Source organism: Babylonia areolata, chromosome 22, assembly GCF_041734735.1.
Source record: "Babylonia areolata isolate BAREFJ2019XMU chromosome 22, ASM4173473v1, whole genome shotgun sequence".
Lineage (NCBI taxonomy): Eukaryota > Metazoa > Mollusca > Gastropoda > Neogastropoda > Buccinidae > Babylonia > Babylonia areolata.
The window spans coordinates 42,760,296-42,767,795 of NC_134897.1; the positions used below are offsets into that span (position 1 = coordinate 42,760,296).

General features: G+C 41.4%; 1 protein-coding gene across 1 annotated transcript in view; it reads left to right on the forward strand.

The window, feature by feature from the left end:
• The first annotated feature begins 6 nt into the window (after nucleotides 1-6).
• LOC143297264 (arylsulfatase I-like) overlaps nucleotides 7-7,500 on the forward strand; it is an 11,104-nt gene continuing 3,610 nt past the window's right edge. The window contains exons 1-8 of the mRNA XM_076609509.1: nucleotides 7-90; nucleotides 449-469; nucleotides 3,687-3,769; nucleotides 3,969-4,067; nucleotides 4,425-4,491; nucleotides 4,932-5,029; nucleotides 6,019-6,158; nucleotides 7,384-7,445. Of these exons, the coding sequence (XP_076465624.1) occupies nucleotides 87-90; nucleotides 449-469; nucleotides 3,687-3,769; nucleotides 3,969-4,067; nucleotides 4,425-4,491; nucleotides 4,932-5,029; nucleotides 6,019-6,158; nucleotides 7,384-7,445 (574 nt within the window). The 5' untranslated portion in view covers nucleotides 7-86. The remainder of the gene's footprint in view (nucleotides 91-448; nucleotides 470-3,686; nucleotides 3,770-3,968; nucleotides 4,068-4,424; nucleotides 4,492-4,931; nucleotides 5,030-6,018; nucleotides 6,159-7,383; nucleotides 7,446-7,500) is intronic.

Below are 7,500 nucleotides of genomic sequence, written 5' to 3' on the forward strand. Positions count from 1 at the left end.
GACGAGATGTGACGCCAACTGGTCGAGGGTTCGATACCTTCCTGGGGCTCTACAATGGTTACAATGATTACTACACCAAAAAGATCATGGGTATGAGGTTCATGTGTGTGTGCGTGCGTGTGTGTGTGTGTGTGTGTGTGTGTGTGTGTGTGTGTGTGTGTGTGTGTGTGTGTGTGTGTGTGTGTGCAGTATGTATCCTCGTTACATTTATATCATGAGAACCAATGAAAATCGTTCCATTGATACTGAGATATTCACATGTATGAGAACCAAATCAACATTTTCCCTTGAATATTGTTAAAACGTAGTTATAGACATTTCTATGTAATGATCAAACCAACTAGACGATAAGGAATAGAATTCTCTCTATATTCTTTTGTACAATGCTTAGATATTAGAACTGTTCTCTTTGTTGTTGTTTTTTTTACGGGACCTCTTTTTGTTTCAGCAATCGCCAGCCACGAAGATTGTGAGTATCCCAACAAGAGAGAGAGAGAGAGAGAGAGAGAGAGAGAGAGAGAGAGAGAGAGAGTGGGGGGTGTTAAGGAAGTAATATGGGAGGGTGGTGGTGGTGGTAATGAAATTGATTTAACAAAATGACTGTCGAAACCACTCTTTTTTCTTGAGTTTTTTTTTTTTTTTTTTTCTTTTTTAACGTGTAACGCGTGTATGATATGAGACCATGGTGGTAATGCTTTACTTGAATGTGAGTTGTTGTGCCACGAACGGGTTTTCCGAGGAAATGATTCATCGTTTTGAAGACAGTAATGTTTTGAAGAACTTGTGTGTTCCTTTAGGGTTTGTTGTGTTCCTTTAGGGTTTGTTGTGTTCCTTTAGGGTTTGTTGTGTTCCTTTAGGGTTTGCGTTCCTTTAGGGTTTGTTGTGTTCCTTTAGGGTTTGTGTGTTTCTTTAGGGTTTGTTGTGTTCCTTTAGTGTTTGTGTTCCTTTAGGGTTTGTTGTGTTCCTTTAGGGTTTGTTGTGTTCCTTTAGGGTTTGTGTTTCTTTAGGGTTTCTGTGTTCCTTTAGGGTTTGTGTTTCTTTAGGGTTTGTTGTGTTCCTTTAGGGTTTGTGTGTTCCTTTAGGGTTTGTTGTGTTCCTTTAGGGTTTGTTTTGTTCCTTTAAGGTTTGTTGTGTTCCTTTAGGGTTTGTTGCGTTCCCTTAGGGTTTGTGTGTTCCTTTGGGGTTTGTGTGTTCCTTTAAGGTTTGTTGTGTTCCTTTAGGGTTTGTGTTTCTTTAGGGTTTCTGTGTTCCTTTAGGGTTTGTGTTTCTTTAGGGTTTCTGTGTTCCTTTAGGGTTTGTGTTTCTTTAGGGTTTCTGTGTTCCTTTAGAGTTTGTTGTGTTCCTTTAGGGTTTGTGTGTTCCTTTAGGGTTTGTTTTGTTCCTTTAGGGTTTGTGTGTTCCTTTAGGGTTTGTGTGTTCCTTTAGAGTTTGTTGTGTTCCTTTAGGGTTTGTGTGTTCCTTTAGGGTTTGTTGTGTTCCTTTAGGGTTTGTGTGTTCCTTTAGGGTTTGTGTGTTCCTTTAGAGTTTGTTGTGTTCCTTTAGGGTTTGTGTGTTCCTTTAGGGTTTGTTGTGTTCCTTTAGGGTTTGTGTGTTCCTTTAGGGTTTGTTGTGTTCCTTTAGGGTTTGTGTTTCTTTAGGGTTTCTGTGTTCCTTTAGGGTTTGTTGTGTTCCTTTAGGGTTTGTTGTGTTCCTTTAGGGTTTGTGTGTTTCTTTAGGGTTTGTTGTGTTCCTTTAGGGTTTGTGTTTCTTTAGGGTTTGTTGTGTTCCTTTAGGGTTTGTGTGTTCCTTAGGGTTTGTTGTGTTCCTTTAGGGTTTGTTTGTTCCTTTAGGGTTTGTGTGTTCCTTTAGGGTTTGTTGTGTTCCTTTAGGGTTTGTGTGTTCCTTTAGGGTTTGTTGTGTTCCGTTAGGGTTTGTGTGTTCCTTTAGGGTTTGTTGTGTTCTTTTAGGGTTTGTTGTGTTCCTTTAGTATTTGTGTTCCTTTAGGGTTTCTGTGTTCCTTTAGGGTTTGTTGTGTTCCTTTAGGGTTTGTTGTGTTCCTTTAGAGTTTGTTGTGTTCCTTTAGGGTTTGTGTGTTTCTTTAGGGTTTGTTGTGTTCCTTTAGGGTTTGTGTGTTCCTTTAGGGTTTGTTGTGTTTCTTTAGGGTTTGTTGTGTTCCTTTAGGGTTTGTTGTGTTCCTTTAGGGTTTGTTGTGTTCCTTTAGGGTTTGTGTGTTTCTTTAGGGTTTGTTGTGTTCCTTTAGGGTTTGTTGTGTTCCTTTAGGGTTTGTGTGTTCCTTAGAATTTGTTGTGTTCCTTTAGGGTTTGTGTGTTCCTTTAGGGTTTGTGTGTTCCTTTAGGGTTTGTGTGTTCCTTTAGGGTTTGTTGTGTTCCTTTAGGGTTTGTGTGTTCCTTTAGGGTTTGTTGTGTTCCGTTAGGGTTTGTGTTCCTTTAGGGTTTGTTGTGTTCCTTTAGGGTTTGTGTGTTCCTTTAGGGTTTGTTGTGTTCTTTTAGGGTTTGTTGTGTTCCTTTAGTATTTGTGTTCCTTTAGGGTTTCTGTGTTCCTTTAGGGTTTGTTGTGTTCCTTTAGGATTTGTTGTGTTCCTTTAGGGTTTGTGTGTTCCTTTAGGGTTTGTTGTGTTCCTTTAGGGTTTGTGTGTTCCTTTAGGGTTTGTTGTGTTCTTTTAGGATTTGTTGTGTTCCTTTAGGGTTTGTGTGTTCCTTTAGGGTTTAGGATTTGTTGTGTTCCTTTAGGGTTTGTGTGTTCCTTTAGGGTTTAGGATTTGTTGTGTTCCTTTAGGGTTTGTGTGTTCCTTTAGGGGTCAGGGTTTGTTGTGTTCCTTTAGGGTTTGTATTCCTTTAGAGTTTGTGTTCCCTTTAGGGTTTCTTGTGTTCCTTTAGGGTTTGTGTGTTCCTTTAGGGTTTGTGTGTTCCTTTAGGGTTTAGGATTTGTTGTGTTCCTTTAGGGTTTGTGTGTTCCTTTAGGGTTTAGGATTTGTTGTGTTCCTTTAGGGTTTGTGTGTTCCTTTAGGGGTCAGGGTTTGTTGTGTTCCTTTAGGGTTTGTGTTCCTTTAGAGTTTGTGTTCCCTTTAGGGTTTCTTGTGTTCCTTTAGGGTTCGTTGTGTTCCTTTAGGGTTTGTGTGTTCCTTTGTGTTCCTTTAGGGTTTTGTGTTCCTTTAGGGTTTGTTGTGTTCCTTTAGGGGATTGTGTGTTCCTTTAGGGTTTTTGTGTTCCTTTAGTGACTGTCAAAGGACAGAACAGTGTGAGACAACGTGACATAGCTGGTGAAAGCAATTTTCTCTACTGAATCTTGACCTGTCAGTGATTACAAATGTGTAAATTACACCAATAATTCTGGAAATCATTATTCTGTGGCCACCTCATTTTATGACTATACATTTAAAAAAAAAAGCCTTTTGATCAAGGAGATACACGAGTGTAGAAATGTGTTAGGGGTTTATTGTTCATTGCTGATGGATGCTATTCGATACAGGATAACACAAAAAATAGTGTTCTCTTACTGTGCTGGATCTTCAAATCGACGCCTATGCAGTTATTGTGATGACGATTTTGGCTAGGTTTGTACGCAGGTGGTAGTGATAACATGGTTTAAGTATCTCAAGCCAGCTAACCCCCTCATCGTTCAATCATGCACTTAGCCACACGCACACCCACGCGTGTGAATAACCTGGTATATTATGTTTCGTGCAGTTGATCCCAATGCTGAAGGAACAATCTACGACTTCTTTGCCAACACCACTGTTTACCCCAGTCCTGAGGACGAATACACCACGGTGGGTTTGAGTGATGGTGTGTAGTGTTGATCAGCGTGTTGCACTTCGGAGGGAATTTAGATAGGCATTTACCTTTTTCTCTTTCCGGATCTACATCAATGTATTCTCATACAGAAAGAAATACAAGGATATGAAGTGGTGTGGTCTCACAAACCAGGCATACCATGGATGGGACTATACTGAATCTATCTGATTGCAGGACATCTTTACGGAGAGAGCACAAGAAATCATCAAGGAGTTCAAGGATTCACCATTCTTCATCGCTCTGCATTACACTGCCCCACACTGGCCTCTTCAGGTGACGTAAAAAAAATAATAATGACATCACTTTTCCATTGTTAAACTTCTTTTTTTTGCATAGAGATTGAGAACATAAGTAGATAAATGAAAGCATCATATAGAAATAATACTGGCTGATGCTTTTGTCGAGATCTTTCTGTGTGTCTGTGTGTGTTCTGCATCCTTTATACCTGTTTTTATCAAGAACGTCAACGAAGGTGAAAGCTGTAACGAAATGGATCTTTGTTTCTGTCATGAAACAGTCAAGTGCTGAAATAGTCATCTCTAGATGTTGGCGTCAACTTTAAAAGATAAACATATAGCGAAATGCCTTCCGCTCAGGTCTGTGTTAACTGCCACACTGACTCTGTCTCAGAACCCCCCGGACTTCGATGAGGACCTTTATAAAGATGTAGACGACAAGGACAGAAAGATGTACTTGGGTATGTATGTATGTATGTATGTATGTATGTTTGTATGTATCTATGTATGTATGTGTGTGTGTGTGTGTGTGTGTATGTATGTATGTGTGTGTGTGTGTGTGTGCGTGCGTGTGTGTGTGTGTGTGTGTGTGTGTGTGTGTGTGTGTGTGTGTGTGTGTGTGTGTGTGTGTGTGTGTGTGTATGTATGTGTGTGTGTGTGTGTGTGTGTGTGTGTGTGCGCGCGCGCGCCGTCTTTTTTTATTCAAAATACACACAAACTCTGTCTGCCCCTCTCTTCGTTCCTATCACATCCTCTTTGTCATCCTCTTTGTCTCACTCCTTTTGTCACGCACCTGTAGCATACTGATGTCATATTGAAAGAATATTTAAATCGCCCTCTCTCTCTCTCTCTCTCTCTCTCTCTCTCTCTCTCTCTCTCTCTCTCTCTCTCTGGTGTGTAGCCATGGTGACGGCGATGGACGAGGGAATCGGAGAGGTGATGGACACACTGCGGGAGGAAGGAGTCCTGGACAACACCATTGTCGTCTTCCAGTCTGACGTCAGTTGGGGGCAGTGCTTCTCCACTGTTCCACAGTCCTCTGGATCTCTGTCTTTTCCGTTTTCTTTTCTGCACGTCCTCCACCTAAGGCCTTGGCTGTATCTGAACGTTTAGAATTGTTAGTGTGTGGACATTGGACATTACTGTTGTTTGAATACAGGTCAGTTGTTAGTGAATAGATACAGATGCTTGTTAGTGTATGAAATGTGTTCGGACATAGAACATTGTTTGCATATTGACATAGAGCATTGTTTGCATATTGACATAGAGCATTGTTTGCATATTGACATAGAGCATTGTTTGCATATTGACATAGAGCATTGTTTGCATATTGACATGGAGCATTGTTTGCATATTGACATGGAGCATTGTTTGTGTCTGTACACAGAGCAGCGTCGGTGTCTTCACACATAGCAGCATTAGTTTTATGTATGACAAGATCTATGGCTAGGTTTACAACATGAGCAACAGTGGGTTTCTTTGCATATACGTCAATTTCTGTGTCACTACACTACGTATGATGATTTAATTTTTTTAAAATTATTGCCAATGTTTTGAAACGTGGAGTTTTTGTTCCTTGCTTTATAAAGCAGTGTACACCTTTGCAGAAAGTCTTTCCTCCGAAAGGGACACAGAGATTAAAGTCATGTTTCACTCTATTATAGACACCATGATTATATCAATGTGTCTTACGTACTTCCATCTGATGAAAAAGTAAGACTATATAAAGTCACTATAGTCACCATCTTCCATCACCATCTTCAATCACAGTCATCACCACTGCTACGTTTATCATCAATGCCTCATTTCCTCTTTCAGTCTCTGTGCATTCTCTTTCTTCCTTGGTGTAAATATCAAAAGGTAACGAAATTCCCCAAACAAAGCTCAAAGAAAAAAAAGGAATTTATTATCATAATTTTTGTTGCTATTGTAGTATCAACAGTGATTATTTCTTATTTCGATCAAAATTATCGTCGTTTTCCCTGCAGAATGGAGGCGACACGCACTTTGCAGCCAGCAATGAACCACTGAGAGAGAGGAAAACCACGCTGTATGAGGGAGGTGTCAGAGTGCCCAGTCTGGTGTACAGCCCAGGCCTCCTGGCCAACACTCCTCGTGTCAGTGAAGAGTGAGTGGCAGCTGTCTCCCTCAACACCACCCTCGGTGTGTCTGCAGTGAAACCTGTGGACTGGTGGTGTCAGTTAATGAACGCCAGCTAAACATATACCCCTCGTATGTTTCAAATGCGATTCTATAAAGACAAAAGCCTTATATTCTGTCGTCAGGTCTGCAATAGTTCGATCGTACTAGATCAAAACCTACAGAGCTGTTGTGCTGACCACCTTGTTGTACTGCTGTGATACATGGACGACGTATCGCCGTCACATTCAACAACTTGAGCAGTTTCACCAGAGATGCCTACGAAAGATCCTCAGCATAAAGTGGCAAGACAGGGTCTCCATCCTCCAGGTCCTAGAGAGGAGCGGCCTGCCCAGCATTGAAAGCCTGCTGATCCAATGCCAGCTACGCTGGACAGGACACGTTGTCCGCATGACAGACAGCAGGATCCCGAAGATGCTTTTGTATGGCCAGCTGAAGGAAGGCCACCGTGAACTTGGAAGACCCTGCAAGCGCTTCAAGGACACCTTGAAGACAAACATCAAAGCCTGTGACATAGACATCGCTTCCTGGGAAACTGATGCCCTTGACCGCTCTCGCTGGAGGACGCTGTGCTCTAGTGGTATAAAGACGTTTGAAAACAAGAGAACGCTGGCCATTAAGGAGAAGCGTGAGCGAAGGAAGCAGGGCTCAACTTCTGGAGACGTTTTCCATTGCACCATCTGTGGGAAGCGCTGCGCATCCAGAATCGGCCTCTTCTCCCATATGAGGAAACACACCGACAAATAAGCCTGCCTGCCTACTCATCCGTCGGTCCGACGGGAGACTCCATCATCACTAGATACCTTCCACAGGCTTCAAGAAGACATCTATTTTGACCAGTACGACTGTTCAGCTATTGGATATACTTTGCACGCATGTTAATGATTACAAATGTCAATGGGATAGATTAACCAATTTTCTATGTGGAAGTTTGGAATTTTGTTTGATGTCTGATCACGCATAATGGTAACTGTATTTTTTTTAATGTAAAAGGTTCAGTATGTGTAAGATTTAGGATCGATTTTTTTTATTATAATGTATAAACAGGATAATAAATATTTTCGTTCATACACACGATATCGGTTGTACATTGCGAAACACCTCCTGGTAAAATATAGAACGCGTGGTTAATTATATATGTGTGTGTGTGTGTGTGTGTGTGTGTGTGTGTGTGTGTGTGTGTGTGTGTTCAGTTTGTTCCACATTGCAGACTGGTTCACAACACTTCTTGCAGCAGCAGGAGTTGATGCAGGAAGTATGTCTGTTCATCTCTCTCTCTCTCTCTCTCTCTCTCTCTCTCTCTCTCTCCA